Source organism: Haliotis rufescens, unplaced genomic scaffold, assembly GCF_023055435.1.
Source record: "Haliotis rufescens isolate VD_foot unplaced genomic scaffold, xgHalRufe1.0.p SCAF_23, whole genome shotgun sequence".
In the NCBI taxonomy this organism is placed as follows: Eukaryota; Metazoa; Mollusca; class Gastropoda; order Lepetellida; family Haliotidae; genus Haliotis; species Haliotis rufescens.
This window is the reverse complement of record NW_025963924.1, coordinates 770,807-793,641: the sequence shown is the minus strand read 5'-3', so window position 1 is coordinate 793,641 and position 22,835 is coordinate 770,807. Positions and strand designations below refer to the sequence as shown.

Here is a 22,835-nt window from a genome sequence, read left to right as displayed (position 1 = left end):
GTTTCTAACAGATCCAAGGCATTGAAAACTCCTTGCAGCAGTTACCTGTGTCTATTACTGCATGATATGCACTATGGATGTCATCGGTATGATGTCGTTCACTATTGTGATGAGTTTTGTCGCATTATATTTTTATCAATGAAAGAACGGCGAGAATGCTATGCAGTAATACCACATCCAAAAGTGATCCCTGTAACGACATCACACAATACATTAATTGTAATGTCATACCAAGAGATGTCCCTGTAACGACATCACACAATACATTAATTGTAATGTCATACCAAGAGATGTCCCTGTAACGACATCACACAATACATTAATTGTAATGTCATACCAAGAGATGTCCCTGTAACGACATCACACAATACATTAATTGTAATGTCATACCAAGAGATGTCCTTGTAATGATGTCACACAATACATTAATTGTAATGTCATACCAAGAGATGTCCTTGTAATGATGTCACACAATACATTAATTGTAATGTCATACCAAGAGATGTCCCTGTAACGACATCACACAATACATTAATTGTAATGTCATACCAAGAGATGTCCCTGTAACGACATCACACATTACATTAATTGTAATGTCATACCAAGAGATGTCCCTGAAACGACATCAAACAATACATTAATTGTAATGTCATACCAAGAGATGTCCCTGTAACGACATCACACAATACATTAATTGTAATGTCATACCAAGAGATGTCCCTGTAACGACATCACACAATACATTAATTGTAATGTCATACCAAGAGATGTCCTTGTAACGATGTCACACAATACATTAATTGTAATGTCATACCAAGAGATGTCCTTGTAATGATGTCACACAATACATTAATTGTAATGTCATACAAAGAGATGTCCTTGTAATGATGTCACACAATACATTAATTGTAATGTCATACCAAGAGATGTCCTTGTAATGATGTCACACAATACATTAATTGTAATGTCATACCAAGAGATGTCCTTGTAATGATGTCACACAATACATTAATTGTAATGTCATACCAAGAGATGTCCCTGTAACGACATCACACAATACATTAATTGTAATGTCATACCAAGAGATGTCCCTGTAACGACGTCACACAATACATTAATTGTAATGTCATACCAAGAGATGTCCTTGTAACGATGTCACACAATACATTAATTGTAATGTCATACCAAGAGATGTCCTTGTAATGATGTCACACACTGTGTGTTACCTTAAATCTTTCATCCTTGCTGCTGTTGCTGCCATTGAATTGGAAGATCTTAAGACCAAGGTCAAGGATGAACACGTCATCAGAATTCACCTTTGACTTGCACAGTGGAACCTGCGTGAGATGGCATAACAAAACGTAAAAACAATTAAAAATCACCTGTTGCCACATACAGAAGTACGACTCAGTAATATGGAGCAGGCAAAGGTTGGTTTTTTTAAATAATTGTCAATAACATCATAAACACCAGCCATTACACTATTTCTACTTCAGCATATATTGTTCTCATCAGAGATAAGGAATCTGTCAGCTATATAATGAACATTTATCATCCAGCAGTTTACTATCCTGGAAAGTGGACAGTGTTATCTCCCTTACCAAATTTGCCAGGTTACAACCTTGTCTGGTAAATACTGTCCCACTTACCTCCCTGACCTCCACATTGCGCCTGGTGCCAGAGAAATGGAGGAGACGTGGTGTGTATTCCTCCGGCTTGACCTGGCGGAACCCTGTCTCCGCACCACCTCGCATCACACTGACAATGATGGAGAATCACGATTAGTTGGACAGATAGGACTTCTAAAGCTCTGCTTAAAAGAGTAGCCTCCCTCATGCCAGATTTACATTAGGGTGCTATGTGCTCCTAGCCATGTCATTGCCATCCAGTGTGGTATTAAACCATGTTCATATTGATGCACGACATCACTAAATGCACGACATCACTTAACAAGTGGCATCACTCAAAGCTTGTATCACTCAGCACATGTACCACTCAATGCTTGTACCGTTCAATGCCTGTACCACTCAATGCCTGTACCACTCAATGCTTGTACCACTCAATGCTTGTACCGTTCAATGCCTGTACCACTCAATGCCTGTACCACTCAATGCCTGTACCACTCAATGCCTGTACCACTCAATGCCTGTACCACTCAATGCTTGTACCGTACAATGCCTGTACCGCTCAATGCCTGTACCGCTCAATGCCTGTACCACTCAATGCCTGTACCACTCAATGCCTGTACCACTCCGTGCACGACATCACTCAGTGCACGACATCACTCAGTGCACGACATCACTCAGTGCATGAAAACACTCAATGCAGGACAACACTCAGTGCACAACATCACTCAATGCACGACACAACTCAGTGCATGACATCACTCAATGCATAACATCACTCAGTGCATGGCATCACTTAATGCATGACATCACTCAAATGCTGGGGGCTGGTACAGAGAGGTGAGCATTTTAAAGCAAAATTGGGGGTAATGTAGATAGTGCAGTATTAACGTATTACAACAACACATATAAGTATCTTATTTGGCAAATTGCAGTGGTATACTCACGTGATGGTCTTGAAGTAGCTCTTGAACAGACTTGACTCATGACCCTGAACCTCCCTGTGCTGGATCGGGGCATCGTTCAGGAATGTGTCCAACTCAACCGTCTTGTAGGCGGCGGTACCGTACTCATCCTGTTGAGCATAAACGTTTCTTATTTGGTGCCCACAGTATTTACATAAGCTCGTAAAATGAAGAAGTGGATTAACAAAGATCTGTTGTTCACCTGAATGTTTGTGTACCTATTGCAACAGTACATACTGAAGGTTTAGGCTAAAAAAAATAAAAGTCTTGGTTCTCAGGCACCACCAGCATCATCATGAAGTCTGCCGCATGTTTTGTTTTTATTTCCATTTACAAAAAAATATAAAAATCCTAAACTTAAACACAATGCACGAAATAATTTTAAAATGGAAACAAAAGCGAAACGTGCAATGAACTTTATGATGATGCCTGAGAACCAACACTATTATATTTTTTTTAGCCTTATGACTGACTTTTTTTAAGCAGCCAGTGTTGGAGACATCTGTACCTGAGTGCTGTGTCGGCCAATCCAGAAGTGGACATCAAACTGCAGCTCCTCTGAGTCGTCCTCCTTGTATGTCTGTGGGGAAAGAGTTATCTCCCTTAGTGCTACACATATTTCTTGTCTGCTTTGTAATTCCTGATTTAAATATTATGGATTTGAATTATACCCTTTTAATATAGTCACTGTGTAATTCTTTATTTTACCATTATAAACACATACGACACAGTTAGAAAACATCAAAAACAAAATTTAGAAAGAATGTTCTCTTTGATCGATTTTGTTGTTGTTTACTTCAGTTAAAAATATCATGACCACTAGTGAAGAACAAGGTCAGGGTCAGACAAACCACTGGTTGATAGCATGAGCAATGATCCAAAAAGGCAAAACAATAGCCCCCATTGGGACGTTGCTCACAACATCAATCACTGTGCTATAAGACTCAGGTATTTACAGGCTGCCTGGACATAACAGGGATATAACTGACTGTGGCCCAAGACTACAAACAAGCATTCTTGTCAAATGTTAAGAAAAGAACAGGGTTTTAATTAATTAATTAAGATTGCCTGGTCAGTTTTTCTCTGTTTAACATAATTAAAACACAAAAATCTGTGATTCAGTTTCAGAAATGAAAGTAATGTCTAAATTATCACTTATCCTTGTGGAATATTTTGGTTTTCAAAACAGGTCTAATATTCTGAGAAAAGGGCAAAATACATTCAAATTGCAACTTTTAAAATACATGTTTCATCAAAACTATAACATAACATGATGAAAAGGTTGCTTCCACAGAGAAAGGAACATTCTGGGTTTATTTCTTCTGCTATGACAAGTAATAAAACCTATGTTGAAGTTCAAAGTAATGCAGGATTTAACAAAGTATAGAACTCACGTTCAAGATAATGTAAGAGTCTCCATCATAGAACTTGCCATAGTCAGCCTCAGGCCAGCTCTTTACTTGAAATTTCTGCAAGAGTACACTACACATGTAAAATCAGGATTGTTTGCCATTTGAAAATGTGACAAATACTCAAATACCGGTAACTTCAGTGTAGTTCAAAACCTGGAAAATCTTACCACAATCAAGACTATTTGTGACGAGATGCCATCAATTCAATTCATGCAGGCTTATGTGATCAATAACTTCTACCCAGGCCACTATGTCTGATAGCATGGCGAAATGGTAGAGAGTTGGCTGCCCAGATAAACACAAGGTCACATTGCTCTGGCCAGCCAGCACTTCACTCACACACCAGCCAGACACCAGAGTCTCATATTTCACAGAATGAATCTGGCTATTCGGCCCCATCATTGAAGGGTTCTAGTGCTGTACGTCCATACAGTATCTACATCAACCAATCCTCCAGACAGATATAAAAGGAGGATCAGCATCAACCCAAGAAGCTAATGTTTTCCATCAGGAGGTGGAAGCTAGAATATCTTCGTATTATAAATGGGCGAGTGACTGTTTGGGCGAATACAATAATAGCTTTTTACTGCCTGTTACTACGTCTCCTGCTAAATTCCAAATGATACATCTAAACATTGTCATGAGTTTGGTGTGACACACTTTGACAAAATACATTTCTCTCCCTGATACATATTTCATATCATTTCTATACAGTAAGGAAAATCATGGACCTTGTTCTATTTATGTCACTAGATTAACTGTGCTGTCACAACCTACCACGATCCTCCAGATCTTGAGGCCTACAGACTTGCCACACCCTTGCCATGCTTTCTCAGTCTCTGCAGATTCCTCTGGAAAGCAGATAAACCATATCAAGACAAAGGTTGATTACATTCTCATGAAACTTGACCCAGTTCATTTTGCATTCTCTACTTATCCTTGGACATGCTAGAAAACGTGTATTACTCGCCCGACATCTAAACCTTCCTTGGCACGGGCGTTTGGGCAATGGTATTTTTCAACCCCTGTCAACTTGTCGTCATGAAACCATAAACAAAATTACAAAATAAATCCCAAACCATCAAAAGGCACCAGTTCATCAATAGACTGATCTGTATAGCAAGTTGCATCAAGAACTATTCAACGAATATATAGATATATATAATACATGGCAAATCATCAAAAGGCACAAGGTCACCACTAGACTGATCTGCATAGCAAGTTTCAACAAGAAATATTCAACGATTTAGGAGTTCTGCTCCAGAAATGGAAAATGGACTGACAGACATGCTGATCGCTATATCACTCCAGGTTTTCAAACCAGGGGAAAACTAAATGGACCCAGGTAAATTCCTGTGTTTCTCCTAAGAACCATGGGCACCTTGTTTCTCTGCAGCTCTACTTACTCTTGACATTCTTCTCCAGGTCGGATCCAAACAGAGCCAAGTTGGAGTCCTTCCAGTCATACTTCTTTGCCTTGATCAGACCTGACCAAGCAGATATTCAGTGAGTGAGAGAGTGAATGTTGTTTTATACACAAGCCATATCAGGGCAGCCTTTAATAATAAACCCTAATGTAAGCAACCAGAATCTGACAACAATCAATGCTCCATGTCATCTGTGCATAATGACACACCATCATGAGAGTCACAGAGCCTGGCCAAAATCTCTGACTTTAGCCGACTTTAGCCACCGGCATATTTCTAATTGGGAGGTTAACCCTCTGGGTGCCGAGTTTTTTTCTGACACATCTTCCTAAGATCGGAAAAGTGAAGGTTGTGCGAGAATTGCGCTCACGCGGCACTGGATCTACCTCTGGCTATAAAAGTACGCAGAGATGGAGAATATTAAATTTCCTATCTGGTGGTGTAAATTTAACTGCAAATATTAAACCGGTGTTTAAAAAAGACACTTCTAAGTGTTGTCCGAGAATTTATTCTGCGTTGAAAAACAGGAAATTTCTCCGCTTTTTATTGTACACCGACAAAAATACTGTGCGACGATTTTTGTTATTTAGAAGCTTTATGGAAACTGTGAGCGAACAAAATACAGACTTATATCTGAACGACATAACTACATATCAAATGGAGTTATATGCGTATGTATAACAACATACATTCAATGCCAAAAATAGCATGCCGTAAATGACGAAACTGATTTTTCTCTATGACGTCAAAAGGCGACAGAGAGGTTACACACGTACAAAGAAATGGGGGCATAACTCGGCTATGCTTAGCAATTGTTTATTGTAACTCACGTCACTTGGTGAGAATTAGCTGTGGGTGAGGATGATATATTTTCGTGGTGTTTTGTTCACAAGGAACCAAACTATTCCAACACAAATATTGATATTGAAACTGTATACGTTTAGTTATAAAAAAAACCCATAAGAAATGATGAAATTGTACTTCATCGTAATGAGGTAATAGAGGAATGGATGGCCCTATCTAACCTTTAACTTAGTCCTCAGATGTTCATGCAGTGAGTGAGTGAGTATGGTTTTACACCGCTTTTAGCAATGTTCCAGCAATATCACGGTGGGGGACACCAGAAATGGGCTTCACACATTGTACCCATTGAATTGAACCCGGGCCTTCGGTGTGATGAGCGAACACTTTAAGCACCAGGCTACCCCACCGCCCCTGATGATGTTCATGTGGAGAGGGTGTCACTTAAACTGAGTAAAAGAACGGATCTTAATGAGATTGAATCACTTACCGCATTCCTTCAACATAAAATTGATATATGTACAATATATGTATATGTATATATACATATATGATATATGTATTAAACCATATCTTTCTTACAACATGACAAAACTAACCATTTAACAGTGATGTAACATGTTTTCATTTTAGTCATTTCAGAATCATCAGTTCAGTCCAGGCAACAATGGTCCCAGAACCACTCACCATGAGTGATCTGAAGATATCTGCTAGTGGTCATAAACCTGTCACCAGGAGGCCTTATCTTTGCTTGTATCATCCACTTGTTGATACTTCTGTCACTTTGTTTTTACAAAGACCACATCTAAGTTGTAATTGGAGTGGGGATGGGGGGAAGCAAAGCTTAGTTGGAGGAAGAGATGTGTGGGGGTAATGGAAATTTTTGGGATGGGTTGGACAGAGCAGAACTGAATTGAGTTGTATGTAATTTGTTGCATGACTTACCAGACATTGTGATTCTTTAGCGGCTGCAAAGAAAACAACGAAAGATAATAATAACAATACATCAAACATAGGACTGAATACATAGCCATGCCAATACTGATTAAAAGATGAAAGGCCTGCTGAATCAAAGATGCAATGCCACTGTCACTCAAGACCATCACTCTTGTTGTTGACAGAATGAAGTGACATTCTACAACTGGCAGTAACACCCAGGGGGCATCCATGGCCTACTGGCACCAGTCACAATTCACACTGTAGCGGTAGAAACTAACCTTTCTAGTCCACTAGTCCTTATAATGACAACATATAGCAAACCCCTAAAAAATGGCAAATATCTACTGGTCCTTGTGATACCTTCACTATTACAGGACTAGTGCCAATGTCTAACGCCGCACTGGTTCATTAGCCTCAGACTACCTACTACTATGTGCTGAAGACAAGTAAGAATCCAATGATTATAATCCTAATTGACTTGTAGCATTTGAGGGCTGTAATTCTGAACTAGTTTTCATGCTTCAATGTTGCTACAAACTGAATAAAACTGACAGAAAATGTACACATAGTAAACATTTCTGTCTTGTTCAAAATGTTCAAGCAGGACTGACTAGCTACAAACTCTAACCGATATTAGGTTTAAACTTGTCTTTGGACTAGAAAGTGAATTTCTAAGGCTGTATTAGTAATCTTAATGTGGGCCCTTTTAAACCCTTTAGAGCCAAAATAAGGGTAAAAAAGTGAACTCATGAACAAACTTCATAAAAGTTTCCCTTTCAATGCATTTTTTTTTATCAATATTAAAGGTAAACGGCCAAAAAGTGCCAAAAATATGGATATATAGGCGGCCAAAATGCAGCCTAACAAACGACCATGGTACAAAGTCCTGATCACTTTCCATGAAAATCAAACTGCACTTGATAAACGGCACCCCAATACATGGATCCAACATTCTTGTATCTATACTAGCGCCATGCCAAGACGTATGAAGACTAATGTCAAAATAGAGATTCTTCCAAAAAGTGCATTTCATTGGGAAACTTTAATGAAGTATTTTCATGAAGTGACATTTCTTTTGCGGTTCAGTACATATAGAACTTATTCATAAACAGACTGCTCCTAAAAATATTGTTTGTCTGCTTGTTTATTTGTTATCAATGCTGCACACAGCAATGTTCCAGCTGTATGAAGCTGCTAGTGACCAATCAAGGCTGAGCCAGACAAACCAGTGATTGATATTATAAACAACATCCCATACAAGAGAGGTACAATGACATGCAATCAAGTCATCGAGTCTGACCACCTGATCCACTGAATCATCTCGTATGACAAGCATCGGTTGCTGAAGACCTATTCTAACCGAGAATCCATACAGGAGTAAACAACATAAACAACATCAACAACAACAACCATCTTGTGGCAGAGGAGGATGAAGACGTTAATCGGAAAGTTGCACCAAAATCATTTCAATTAACACAATTCCTGATAGTGGAACAGAGAACAAGTTGGGCATGCCTCATCCCATATGGTGCCGGTGAATGTCTACCACCCAAAAGCAGAATGTACTGGAGGCTAGGCAAGAGCTGAACAAGAGGGACATCTTCACTGTCTTCTCTAAGCTGAAAATGTCACGTAACATTGAGATGGTGGGTGAAGGTGAAATGGGGTTTAACGTCGCGTCCAAGATTATTGCACTCATATAGCGACGTGCATGCACGTGTGTGCGTGGCTGCTTGTACTAGTCCGGACTGATGCCGATTTATAGTCCTAGCTCACTGAGATACCATGCCGCAGTTTAACATGAATACCCCACTCAGACACAGTATACTGACTCCGAGCCGACCAGTCCTTGTTTTTGCCCCTTAATGCGGAGCGCCATACAGGGTAACAACAAGTACCATCTTTTAACGTCTTTTGGTATGACGCGGCCGGGGATCGAACCCCGGACCTTCCGCTCTACCACTAGACCACGGAGGCGGTCTGTAACATTGAGAACATAAATATGTGTCAATGCAATAAACCAGAAGTTGTTATTCATAAAGTTGGTGTTTGTTTGTTTTGTTCGCTGGTTTGTTGTTTGATGCCACACTCAGCAATATTCCAGCTATGTGATGGTGGTCTGTAAATAATCCAGTCTGGACCAGACAATCCAGTGATTTACATTGGGATACGATGACATGCATCAACCAAGTCAGTAAATTTTCACCCTGTTTGGAAGACATTGTAACAGGAGATCTAACCGAGCAGATGAGCACTAAGGGTCGTAACTTATATTCTTTAATTGCAACCACCTGGTCTGATATCGATCGCCCACTGAAAATGCATTGACAAACAGTATCAGCACAGCAGGGAGTGGGGATTTTATATAAAAAAAACAAAGAACAAAAAAAAAATTATGTGTCAAGACTTTTGGAAAAGAAATTTCCTGCCACAAAATTACATTATTGCAGGGAAATATTTGTCAATAAAAATTCTGGCTGATAGTTTAAAAAAAAAGAATATCTGGTTTTGTAGCTGTAGCTGATTAATATCTAATCTCGATACAAAATGCCAGCACCCACCACCACCCCTTCAGAATATGGTCTGTCCCCTAAGTCCTGTAGAATTCGAAAACAGACCCAACACAAACAACATACCAGAGCCAAGAGATCATATCAATAATGTAAACAAATTGATTTATTTCCTGGCTCTGTTTGTTCAGCTGTTGCATAAGGTGATCAATAAGCTATTTACATCACATCCAGCCTCTCTGTACCCCAACCCGGACACAATGTCTCCAACTCACATGGAGCAGCAGGGTACTCAGGATATCTCCATCATGTGAGGACAAGCCTGTCAGGCCAGTAGATACAGCAGCAGGCCTCACTCCCACCATGGAACACTGAATCAGTGTTTTCGGGTTATCAGTAATTACTGTTTACTGCCTGGTCAAATATAATTAGGACCAGGAATGTCAGACATTCAGTGTCTGGGACTATCATCAGCTATTATTCTCTCCGGTTGGCAGAGAACCAACTGATTTGAGGCGATGTGACAAACAATGGGGATGGATAAACAGGTGCTCTCTTTCTGTAGTTACAAAAGCACAGGTTGTAAGTGAAGAGATCAGTCTTAAGGCAGATGGATGTTTTCTTTTCAGCGACTAGTGTTTTGAAATTGGGACTGGTTAAAAATTGCCTGGCCTGTACTTAATATTATTGTTTGTCATACTACCAGTAGTTGTTAGAAAAGAAGTGACCAAAAACACAGTGTACTGTGTTATTCATTTACAACAACGGCACATTAAATGCATACTATGTTTTTCAAACTGTGGGAAAACCAAACAAAAAAACTCCCTACCAAACAAACTTCATACAACTGATGATCATATAATGATGGACCTGGATATCACATGACGAAGGCCACACATTATATATTTTTTGTTTTACGGGCCGCCGCTCTGACTGAAAAGCAGCTTGAAAAGAAATAAATTACAATATTTATTCTTATTATGTCTCCCACTAGTAATTTTGACTCTCTTATACAATATAAAATGTTATATATAAATTCCATGGCTACATCAAATAGATGATTGAGATAGCTATTTATTAATATTTTTATTTCAATCGACTTTGCGTGGAAAAGCTGGAATATATCTGTTAAACATAAAATTAAAAAGGTTTGGCCTAATGAGATAATAGTCAGGCAGCTATTTCAACCACACTATTGTTGATCTCTGCTCTTTCTGCTGGCTGCAAAGAAGCCATATCAAACCCTGAAAGTGAGAATATTTCTAAAATATCCCAAATGATAGCTATATGTACATGTTCCTCCTGTCATCACAATACAGCAGACTCTACTTCATTAACATCCCAAGCTCAAAGTCAAAACCTTCCAACTCCTAACTTACCAGTATAGACGTCGCAATCTTGATGAGTAATACTTGCGCAACACCAGCAACCTGAAATTCCCTGCTGTCCAAGGCCAACTAGTACAAAGTGCATCAATATCTCCACTCAAACATCTGTTAACGCCTACAGTCAGCGTTTGTTATACTGGTGTCAAAATTGTCATTTTTTAACTGTTTTATAGATATGCAGTGAATTACAACATTCTGTTTTCCAGCTGAGAATATGCTTACTCTAAGCACAATAAACACTTTATTCTGACGTCAGACTGCAGCGCAAACAGCCTGATATATTCCATGCCTAAGCATTACATAATCACATCGCCAATCACATAACTGCTGCTAGTCTCAACAAAACATCTCTGGAGTACCTAGGTCAGATGCAAATATACTGAACTGCAAAAGAAACATCGCCCCAAGTAACATTGCATGAAAAGTTGTCATTTAAATATCTGGGTAATTTTGTTAAAGTTTCTAAAATTTAAAATTACCTTGTCCGGAAAAATGAGTATGATGATAAAAAAACCAAAGCAGATGACAATAAAAGCGATCACCCAAACGTATCACGGCACGGCCATGGTAACCCAATGTACATGAGTTCTGTGCAAATTGAAATCCACTTGTGTTACCCCATTTCTTCCCTAATAAAAATCCACCCAGATTGGATAACATTAATTTGTTATTGAATTACTACCACATGCCAAAGATTGACAAAAGATCAGAGGACCAACCCTTGGACGATTACAAGTTGGACAAACCGCTCGGCAAGAAGCCAATGCATTTCAAGTCAAGTCAAGTTCAAAATATTTCTGTGTTGGGATTTGCAAATTCACTGGGATAATTCTGCAAATTCTCATATTTGTTGACCTATGTGTTATTTATAGCATTCTCTGTCAACTAAAGTTTGTTTCAAGGCGTCAATAGCAGTAATCTGACCGTGGTTGCTGTAAATAACGGCGAGTCGTGCGATCTTCCGATCTCTTTTCACACGATTTCATTGAAATTGATTTAAATAATATTAAAAGGAATCTTTAATAAAATGAATGAAATAGGTTACAAACATTAGTCCATATATATATTGAACAACAAAAGTTCCTTTGACATTGAATAAGATTTAATGCAAAGTTATGTTTTTTACCTAATCTGAAACAATTTCGGTTTGCAACAGATAAAAGACTCCTGTAAGTGTTAAAATGGTTTAATTTGCCAATCTGACTTCAGAAAATGTGTGATTTCATAAAAAACATGAACACGACAAAATGGACCAGGCGTCGCACAAAGTCTGGTGGGTTGCCATAAACACCAAATGGTGTTTCTGTGGACATCAAATTGTCTTACAACATCACGTTTACTCGATCCTGCTTCAAGCATACCAATGGATCGCAGACGCTCATTTTCGGACAGGCGTGGCATTTCGTAATGTTGAATAATTGCGTAACTTTGTTGTTTTTCTGAGTGGTTGTTGTCAACACGATGATAAACAATGCATATGGAATCCCGTTAATGCACATGTTTTTATACCCATTCTTGGGTAGTGAAATGCATGGGGCTTGCATAAAAGTCAACTTTTGGATGGAATGCATGCTTTTCTGTAGCAGTTGCGTTTTTGTGACTTGATTCCATACACGTACTACAATATTGGAAACCAAACTTTACTTGTTTGAAAAATACACTAAAATATTGGTGTCACAGGAACTTTTGTTGTTGAGTATACAATGAACACTTTTTATAACCAGACAGTGTAATTACAAGATTACATTGCATACTCCAATACAGATTTGTAGACATGGTATTTCCGGTGTGACGTGCTCACGAGCAACGGAAAAATGAAAACTCATTATGGTGTGTATAATGCACACACCCACACAGCTGTGTTTTTTTGGAAAAAAGTGTGCACTATACTAAAGTGAGTAAGTTGGGTTTAAGGCCGCTTTTAACAGTATTCCAGTTATATCGCAGCATGTCAGCCTAATGTGGGAGGAAAGCCTGAAGTGATGCAGGTCTTAGACGTTTACCACTTCGGTGAAACCCACGAGCACGGATATGGTGCTGACAAACCTAGAAACATAATCGTGGCGAACCACGGTTCGAACCCACGATCTATAGGTTTCTGGCGCACTATACTAAAGAAAATATGGTATGTGATTTGGGTTTTAACACCGCTTTTACCAGTATTCCAGTTCTACCACGCCATGTCAGCTTAATGTGGGAGGAAGGCCCGAAGTGATGCGTGTCTCAGACATATATCACTTTGTGACACCCCCTCCCCGAGCACGGGTTTGGTGCTGACAAACCTAGAAAATCAGGATTTGAAGTCACAATCAATCACACCCTTCTGTAAGAGGGATTTATTCAGCTCCAAGTCTGAAGCAACTGTAAAATGTCATCTGGGGAATTACCGTTAAGACATTCCTAATTTATGTTAATATAATTGATCTTATGTAACAGCCTTGTTCTACATTGATAATGGGGGCCAAGAGACATGACAGTGATGAGGAGGCTTGAATACTTAGGTTTACATAACGGAATGTTGAGAATATTTTGTTTAAATACCTCCGCAATTTAAAAACTTAAAAGCTTTTCCCTAAAAACTTGCCTTCAAGGGTCATGGCACACAAATTCCACTGCCTCTGATGAAACAGTGTGATTAATGATCAACACTACTAGTAGTCTATAGTGTTCATGACTCACCATCACCCAGATCATCAATGCTAATGGATGTTGTTCATCACCAGCCATTGTGACCAACAGATACACATTCTAGTCAGCTCTTCCAAAAGCACTCGTTCAGCTATATTGCCAAAGAATCACTGTGGAGGTAATGGCTGACTGACCTAAGGTGAAAAATGTTAATCAAATCTCAAAACTGGAAGCTACTAAAAAGCCCAATAACAGTGCATGAAGGTCACTCCAGTCTGGCTGTGCTGGTGAAGGATTGTACCCAACATGATGCTAGAAACATCATCCAACTAATTAGTCTAGGCCTTCCTATATGTAATTCCTGGACACTCAGTCGCCCTTTTTGGGATTCCCAAGGGGAGACAACTGTTAACTACAAATATGCGAAGCCTTAAGGAGGACTTTCTTTGTTCAAACAAAACTTAGTGATTGGGTGAAGAAAATCGAGAGTAACATCTATGTTAATGTTGTTATGGCTACAACAAATTTGGTTTTCATGATAAAAATGGGCATATTTTTCTGCATCCCAAGGGACAAACAATTACGATTATTGAAGCCAATCTCAATTTCTATGCGCATAGGATGAAAAACCCGGAAACTGCTCCTGCTCCAGACCCCTTAACTGAACACACACCTGCACCATATAGCTAAAACATTGCCAGAAAACATAAAAAAAACACTAATCAGCTTCCAAACAAGCATTCTTTGCAATATACAAATGTCTTCTGTACCCATCCTAACCCACTATAGACAACAGACAGGACTTCAGTTTACATTACTCTGTTGTACTGAGGACTATATCTATCTTGCTCACACTGAATGCCCCAGTAGAACTAAGTACTCTTTCCTTCCTTGAAGAGTTCCTTCTGCATGTTCAGGAAACTACAGCAGCAGCGCTTCTACCAGAGTCTATCAATGTTTGTCAAGTACTATAAACACTGGAAACTCTGTAACCCTAATCTGCCAGCTTCAGATAAACTTGGCCTGCCTTTCTGGGTCACATTATCATGCCATTTAGCAGAGGAGGTCTGGTGTAGAATGTTCTTCTCACATCGGTAGTGTACCTGTCATTTTTAGTGCACACCCGTCATCTTCAGTATATGTGTCATCTATAGTGCACACTCGTCATCTGTAGTGTACTTGTCATCTGTAGGGCACTCGTCATCTGTAGTGTACTCGTCATCTGTAGTGTACTCGCCATCTGCAGTGTACTCGTCATAGTAGTGTACTCGTCATCAGAGTTCTCAACATCTGTAGTGTACTCGTCATCTGTAGGGCACTCGTCATCTGTAGGGCACTCGTCATCTGTAGTGTACTTGTCATCTGTAGTTTACTATTCATCTGTAGTGTACTCGTCATCAGAGTTCTCGTCATCTGTAGTGTACTCGTCATCTGTAGGGCACTCGTCATCTGTAGTGTACTCGTCATCTGTAGTGTACTATTCATCTGTAGTTTACTTGTCATCAGTAGAGTTCTCGTCATCTGGAGTGTACTCGTCATCTGTAGTGCACTCGTCATCTGTAGTGTACTTGTCATCTGTAGGGCACTCGTCATCAGTAGTGTACTCTTCATCAGTAGAGTTCTCGTCATCTGTAGTGTACTCGTCATCTGTAGTGTACTTGCCATCTGTAGTGAACTCGTCATCTGTAGTGTACTCGTCATCTGTAGTGTACTCGCCATCTGTAGTGTACTCGTCACCTGTAGAGTACTCGTCATCTGTAGTGTACTCGCCATCTGTAGTGTACTCGTCATCTGTAGTGTACTCGTCATCTGTAGTGTACTCGTCATCTGTAGTGTACTCTTCATCTGTAGTGTACTCGCCATCTGTAGTCTATTTGTGATCTGTAGTGTACTTGTCATCTGTAGTGTACTCGCCATCTGTAGTGTACTCGCCATCTGTAGTGTACTCATCACCTGTAGAGTACTCGTCATCTGTAGTGTACTCGTCATCTGTAGTGTACTCGCCATCTGTAGCATACTCGCCATCTGTAGCGTACTCGCCATCTGTAGTGTACTCGCCATCTGTAGTGTACTCATCACCTGTAGAGTACTCGTCATCTGTAGTGTACTCGTCATCTGTAGTGTACTCGTCATCTGTAGTGTACTTGTCATCTGTAGCATACTCGTCATCTGTAGTGTACTTGTGACGTGTAGGGCACTCGTGATCTGTAGTGTACTTGTCATCTGTAGCGTACTCGTCATCTGTAGCGTACTCGTCATCTGTAGCGTACTCGTCATCAGTAGCGTACGCGTCATCTGTAGCATACTCCTCATCTGTAGTGTACTTGTGACGTGTAGGGCACTTGTGATCTGTAGTGTACTTGTCATCTGTGGCGTACTCGTCATCTGTAGCGTACTCGTCATCTGTAGTGTACTCGTCATCTGTATCGACTTGTCATCTGTAGCGTACTCATCTGTAGTGTACTTGTGACGTGTAGGGCACTCGTGATCTGTAGTGTACTTGTCATCTGTAGTGTACTTGTCATCTGTAGTGTACTTGTCATCTGTAGCGTACTCGTCATCTGTAGCGTACTCCTCATCTGTAGTGTACTCGTCATCTGTAGCGTACTCCTCATCTGTAGTGTACTCGTGACATGTAGAGCACTCTTGATCTGTAGTGTACTTGTCATCTGTAGTGTACTTGTGACGTGTAGGGCACTCGTGATCTGTAGTGTACTTGTCATCTGTAGTGTACTTGTCATCTGTAGTGTACTTGTCATCTGTAGCATACTCGTCATCTGTAGCGTACTCGTAATCTGTAGTGTACTTGTCATCTGTAGCGTACTCCTCATCTGTAGTGTACTTGTCATCTGTAGTGTACTTGTCATCTGTAGCGTACTCGTCATCTGTAGCGTACTCGTCATCTGTAGTGTACTCGTCATCTGTAGCTTACTCCTCATCTGTAGTGTACTCGTGACATGTAGAGCACTCGTGATCTGTAGTGTACTCGTCATCTGTAGCGTACTCCTCATCTGTAGTGTACTCGTGACGTGTAGGGCACTCGTGATCTGTAGTGTACTTGTCATCTGTAGAGTACTTGTAATCTGTAGTGTACTCGTCATCTGTAGTGTACTGGTCATCTGTAGTGTACTTGTTATCTGTAGTGTACTCGTCATCTGTAGTGTACTTGTCATCTGTAGCGTACTCGTGATCTGTAGTGTACTTGTCATCTGTAGAGCACTCGTGATCTGTAGTGTACTTATCTGTAGCGTACTCGTCATCTGTAGTGTACTCGTCATCTGTAGCGTACTCGTCATCTGTAGTGTACTTGCGACGTGTAGGGCACTCGTGATCTGTAGCGTACTCGTCATCTGTAGTGTACTCGTCATCTGTAGCGTACTTGTGACTTGTAGGGCACTCATGATCTGTAGTGTACTCCTCATCTGTAGTGTACTTGTCATCTGTAGTGTACTCGTCATCTGTAGTGTACTCGTCATCTGTAGTGTACTTGTCATCTGTAGCGTACTCGTCATCTGTAGTGTACTCGTGACATGTAGAGCACTCGTGATCTGTAGTGTACTTGTCATCTGTAGAGTTCTAGTCATCTTCCAAAGAAAACTATCATACAGTGTATGTTAGTTGGGTAACAGTATTCCAGTTATATCATGGCATGACTGCTAATGTAGGAGGAAAGCCCAACCTGATGCAGGTCTTACATTTACCACTTTAACCCATGAGCATGGGTATGGCGCTGACAAACCAAGAATCAGAATCAGGGCGACTCTAGGATTCGAAAACACAATCATAGGATCATGACACATCCAAGGGACAACTGCTCAACAAATTGATGTCTTACAAATAAACCAGTGTTGCACATTGTTTTTGTCTCTCATTTCCATTATTTTGTTTGCCTGATCATGATGGTTTGATGAATAATGTTTTTCTACAGTAATGATATATTTATTACTTTTGTTTAGTAACGCCTGGAAACGGGGTGCTATTTTAGTTTTGTAAAACAAAACCACCAAATTTTGTATTGACACTGAGTGAATGTCGATGTACACAGTACTGCTCTTCACATGATTCCAGCAATAATAATAATGCCTTTTTCTAAAAAGTACACTAGAAGTCAGGATTGTCACAACTTAGTAACCCTACAAAACAGAAATAAGTTTGCATTGTGAGAAGGACACTAATTCTTGTGTGTTCTATATAAAAACTATATGAAAAGAAAACTTAAGCCCTTCTTAGTCTCCACTATACTTCCTGTTGAAGGTACATCCTGATCAAGCGTTTAGTCATGACTTGAGTCATTGTGAATGCATTGTGATTAGGAATGTTACTACTCGGGTTCCTGACACTGATAACATTCACAATTTCAGAGCTGTGATGCATGCGTCAGTTAATACCTGTCCAGTTTGTTTAGCCTAAGGAAGTTAAATGCTCCTCTTTATTCAAAAGTGTTGTGCAATATGCTGATAAAAAAGGACAATGTTGCTGAAAACATGTTTCCTTAAAAGGCTTAATTAAACAAGTGCTAAAATAAGTTCTAAAATATAGCGTTGAACAATGCCCTGCAGATATTAGGCACATGGAACCGTCACCTGAACTTTCTCATAATCACTGCAGTAATGATATGAGTTATTAGCAGTACAATATTCACCACCGACACAGCTATGACCATACATGCATGTACAGCCTAATTGCTCCCTTGACAATTATGTATGGTGACTCAATGTCATTGATAACTACATCACTAGAGCTTCATGACCCAGACTCTCAGACAAAGACTGTCAACAGGATATGTTTATCGTAGGGAAGGGGGTGGGGAGAGTGGGGTCAGGAAGGGGGTGGGGAGAGGGGGGTCAGGAAGGAGAGCAGGGATTTATCAAGGAATCTAAAAGTGCCCCTAAAAGGCAAATTTGGGTAAAAAATATGGGTATATATTATACACAGACACACAGGGTGGGGAAGAGGTGGGTGGGGGTATGTCTCAAAATGAAGTTTTTTATCTGACATCGAACTTTTGAACTGCTTCCTTAATCATGTTAATACAGAATGGGTTACAAAACAACTCATTTGACAGTCAGCAACATATCTGAAGGACTAACACAATCAGCCAGGCCACACAGCCTGACCACTGGGTCCTGAGGTTTACAGCCAGCAATCAAGTTGTAGGGACCTGTCCAAACCAGTGGCATGATCAATGACCCACACTGTCAACACAAGGCATCAGGATGGCCATTGTGACCACCCGATCCTCCGATCCTCCGATACCCTTGTGACAATCATAAGGTAATGAAAACCAATTCTGAGCCACAACTCCAAAGGGCCGTGTTTAATTGGGTATAAATTATATAACATAATTGTGGCTGTGCATAAAGGAATAACTTTACTCAAATTTGAGTAGCATACAGACATTTTGAACTGTCCTCCCAAAAGCAGGATAGAGAATGAAGCTCTATCACACAGTTTCCTTCCTGTATGTAATCTTAGTCTTGCCACAGACTTGTATTTGTGAAGGGACCACCAACAAGCTTTCACATAAAGGTGTTAATCGTTGGTATAATATATGTAAACTGTAATATACCTCATCAGACATGTACCAGGGACAAGGTGACATCAGTATTTCCTGGATAGATCTCCGGGATTAGCATTAAAACATGAGGACGATGGATGCTACACATAACTGCAGTTAATCCCAAACAATGCTCAAAATTAAAGGTGGTTGTTTGTTGTTTAACGCCCCACTCAGCAATATTCCAGCTATATGATGGCGGTCTGTAAATAATCGAGTCTTGACCAGACAATCCAGTGATTGATATCATGAAAATCGATCCACGCAATTGGGATCGATGACATGCATCAACCAAGTCAGCGAGCCTGACCACCCGATCCCGTTAGTCGCCTCTTACGACAAGCATAGTGGCCTTTTACGGCTAGTATCGGTTGCTGAAGATCTATTCTACCCCGGATCTTCACGGGTCAAAAATTAAAGAGTATTACATACTCACCACTGACCAAATGGTATGAACTAATGTATTCTGATGTTAGAATAAACAATCTTCAAAGAGACATAAGTGCTTATTGAATTGTAGGTGGACATTCAGTTTCAATACCATGGAAGGCTTACCTACATGTAAGTCATGAAGCTTAACATTTCAGGAATAATAATAATAATAATAATAATAATAATAATAATAATAAAACCTAGCTCAATATTGTTACAAGATTAACAGTTTAATTGCTTAATGGTGTTTTAACTGGCCCAACATTTAAACGGCCTTTACTCCAGACAATAGAAATGGCCCCAGCATGGCGTTTTCCTCTTAACATCCATTACAAGAGTTTCAGAAGCCTGATTGTGAAACATGACACATTTTGTAAACATAAGCTGCCCTAGTAAAATTACAGTGTAAACGTGTCGCTGTCAGTTTGAACATCTACTTACAGAGGAGAACGTTGGAAGGTGTCTGAGGGGAGTCGACGCAACGAGGAAGTGTAATCAGTCTAGTGAACGCAACACAAACCAGCCGCACGATCTTCTCGGGCCGCTCGCGTCGATGTCGAAATACTTCCTGCTTTTTATCGGCTAGATCACGTGGTACGTAAATAGCACAAAATTGACAAGTGGCGGGAAGTTTGAATATATTTTTCCAAGGTCTAGTTCTAATAACTTTACAAACACTCAACATTGGTGGATACAGCTTTTTTGAAAAGGAGGGGTGGGGGTGCACAATTAAGATCTATTTATTGTCTTTGGTGATAATTTATACAGAAATAAAGATTTGTTTCGAAATAAAAGGGTGTGTGTGGGGGTGTGGGGGTGTGGGGTGTGGGGTGTGGGGTGTGGGGTGTGTGTGTGTGTTGGGGGGGGGGGGGTGCCCCCCCCCCCCCCCCTGTAGCCGCCCATGCTCAAACCGTTTACATATATTTAAAAGAAAAAGTTTGACTTGTTGATGGTATCCATTGAACTATATCCCAGAGTCCATATTGAGTGACGCAAGATGAGTGCGTGAGTGATGAAGTTTGGTTTAACGCCGCTTTTAACACTATTCCAGTTATATCCCGGCGTGTCAGCTTAATGCGGGAGAAAAGCCCGAAGTGATGCAGGTCTCAGACGTTTACCACTTCGGTGAAACCCACGAGCACGGGGATGGTGCTGACAAACGTAGAAACATAATCGGGGCGAACCGGGATTCGAACCCACAATCATAGGTTTCTGGCGTGCCCAAGGGACGCAACTCTGCACAGCGAATAGCGGCACCTAAGACGGCTGGGCCACCCGTTCCCCCTGACGCAAGATGAAGATGGTTATCATCCAAGTACAACAACTACCATAGGATGGTGCTGCCAAACAAATGATCATGATCAGGGCTCGAGTCTGACTTTGAAAATCACGGCCAGCGGATTCTGGTACATAGAACTGTGCATGGTTAGGGTGGCGACTTACACCACAGGTGAGGTGAGGTGAAATGGGGTTTAACGTCGCGTCCAAGATTATTGCACTTATATAGCGACGTCCATGTCCGTGCGTGTGTGTGTGTGGTGCTTGTACTAGTCCGGACTGATGCTGATTTATAGTGCTAGCACACTGAGACACCATGCCGCAGTTTAACATGAATACCCCACTCAGACACAGTATACTGACTCCGAGCCGACCAGTCCTTGTTTTAGCCCCTAAATGCCGAGCACCAGACAGGGTAACAACAAGTACCATCTTTTAACGTCTTTTGGTATGACGCGGCCGGTGATTGAACCCCGGACCTTCCGCTATCTGGGCGGAAGCACTACCACTAGACCACGGAGGCGGTCGACTTACACCACAGGACCATGCATATGCCACATTGGACGCCAGGACTAAACAGATTTCTGAGTTTTCATTGAATACTGTACATGCATGCCGATGCGAAACAGATGTACGTAATATTTCTGAACGCGACATAAAACAATATATTGGCGTATACATTCACAAGACATTCATTAGGCATTCACTCGGTCCGAATTTAGACGCGTGGCCCAATCGTCGGAGGCTTCGCGATTCGCTGTGCAGAGTTGCGTCCCTTGGGCACGCCAGAAACCTATGATTGTGGGTTCGAATCCTGGTTCGCCCCGATTATGTTTCTAGGTTTGTCAGCACCATACCAGTTCTCGTGGGTTTCACCGAAGTGGTAAAGGTCTGAGACATGCATCACTTCGGGCTTTCTTCCCACATTAAGCTGACACACCGCGATATAACTGGTATACTGTTAAAAGCGGCTTTAAACCCAACTCACTCACTCACTCACTTTACCAAAGAGCCGTACCCATGAAGATCCGGGTTGCAATTGATCTTCAGCAACCTGTGCTTGTCGTAAGAGGCAACGAAAGGGATTGGATGGTCAGGGGTGCATGTCATCGTATCGCAATTACTATACAGTATCGATGCTCATGATGTCAATCACTGGTTTGTCTGGTCCAGACTCGATTATTAACAGAACGTCGCCTTATAGCTGGAATATTGCTGAGTGCGGCGTTAAACAACAAACAAACAAACCCAAGGGTCGTATTGGCGAGGTTCTATAGTACTATGGTCTCTGACAAATTCAAAAGACATGAGACGGAGTGTCAGCGTGTAGCAACACGTGCCAGAATAGCTTCCAGATTCTTGATACTCCTAATATCGAAAAAATGAACACTTCATGCATATGAAAGAATACAAGCAACAATGCCAGACGAAACACAGTGCGTTGCGTACTGCTCGATAACGAGGACACGATGTGCCGAATAGCGCAGAGTCAGCAACGCATTTCTGCAGTATCCATTTCATAGCCACTATGGGTGTCCTTCGTTTCCATGGTAATGTCACATATGCCAGGATTCCGCTTCTTGTAGACATTTTCTCCTGATTGTCTTTCGATCCTTAATGTTGTCCATTATCTTAGGGAATAGTTCAAAAGTTCCATGTCGGTTACAAAAAACGTAATTTCTTTAGATATGAGACATACCACCAAATGAACTTTATTCTGAAAATGTTAAATTCCCATGTTTAGTGCCTTTTTTAGCCTTTTTTGTCACGCATTCTCGTGTTTTGATCTGTTTTATTCGGAACTTTTATCGAACGAAGTTTATTTCCTAGGTGTTGACAATCATTTGTAGGGTTTTTATAGGACAAATCTGTC

The 22,835-nt window shown here is 40.6% G+C and overlaps 2 protein-coding genes across 2 annotated transcripts in view; both read right to left on the bottom strand.

The window, feature by feature from the left end:
* The window catches only part of LOC124140131 (gelsolin-like protein 2), a 32,548-nt gene extending 12,275 nt beyond the window's left edge, over positions 1-20,273 (bottom strand). The window contains exons 1-9 of the mRNA XM_046507520.2: positions 20,126-20,273; positions 7,176-7,198; positions 5,409-5,489; positions 4,780-4,853; positions 3,985-4,059; positions 3,099-3,170; positions 2,573-2,700; positions 1,650-1,758; positions 1,227-1,337 (exon numbers count right to left, since the gene is read on the bottom strand). Coding sequence (XP_046363476.2) covers positions 1,227-1,337; positions 1,650-1,758; positions 2,573-2,700; positions 3,099-3,170; positions 3,985-4,059; positions 4,780-4,853; positions 5,409-5,489; positions 7,176-7,182 — 657 coding nt within the window. The 5' untranslated portion in view covers positions 7,183-7,198; positions 20,126-20,273. The remainder of the gene's footprint in view (positions 1-1,226; positions 1,338-1,649; positions 1,759-2,572; positions 2,701-3,098; positions 3,171-3,984; positions 4,060-4,779; positions 4,854-5,408; positions 5,490-7,175; positions 7,199-20,125) is intronic.
* Positions 15,188-18,919, bottom strand: LOC124140178 (stress protein DDR48-like). Its single transcript, XM_048401807.1, has 5 exons — positions 18,892-18,919; positions 16,653-17,207; positions 16,092-16,598; positions 15,649-16,008; positions 15,188-15,540 (listed from the first exon to the last, which is right to left on the bottom strand). The coding sequence occupies exons 1-5, from the start codon at positions 18,917-18,919 to the stop codon at positions 15,188-15,190; spliced, it is 1,803 nt and encodes a 600-aa protein (XP_048257764.1).
* Positions 20,274-22,835: the final 2,562 nt, after the last annotated feature.